This window comes from Haliaeetus leucocephalus, unplaced genomic scaffold (genome assembly GCF_000737465.1).
Source record: "Haliaeetus leucocephalus isolate CR32 unplaced genomic scaffold, Haliaeetus_leucocephalus-4.0 Scaffold889, whole genome shotgun sequence".
Taxonomy (NCBI): Eukaryota; Metazoa; Chordata; class Aves; order Accipitriformes; family Accipitridae; genus Haliaeetus; species Haliaeetus leucocephalus.
This window is the reverse complement of record NW_010973325.1, coordinates 4,268,339-4,268,566: the sequence shown is the minus strand read 5'-3', so window position 1 is coordinate 4,268,566 and position 228 is coordinate 4,268,339. Positions and strand designations below refer to the sequence as shown.

At 75.0% G+C, this 228-nt stretch overlaps 1 protein-coding gene across 1 annotated transcript in view; it reads left to right on the top strand.

Annotated features, from left to right (window-relative positions):
- Positions 1 to 13: 13 nt before the first annotated feature.
- Positions 14 to 228, top strand: part of LOC104841575 (centrosomal protein of 192 kDa-like) — an 89,386-nt gene continuing 89,171 nt past the window's right edge. The window contains exon 1 of the mRNA XM_010583343.1: positions 14 to 164. Coding sequence (XP_010581645.1) covers positions 54 to 164 — 111 coding nt within the window. The 5' untranslated portion in view covers positions 14 to 53. The remainder of the gene's footprint in view (positions 165 to 228) is intronic.

Sequence of the window (228 nt, the reverse complement as noted above, 5' to 3'; positions counted from 1 at the left end):
GTGGGCGGCCGTTGCCCCGCCCCCGCCGCGTGAGGAGGGCGGGCGGCGGCGCGATGTTCGTGGCGCGCAGCATCGCGGCGGATCACCGCGACCTCATCCACGATGTCTCCTTCGACTTCCACGGGCGGCGAATGGCGACCTGCTCCAGCGACCAGAGCGTCAAAGTGAGCGGGAGCCGCCGGGCCTTGTGCTGGGGAGGGGAGGGAGCGGGCGGGCGGTGCCGCGGCC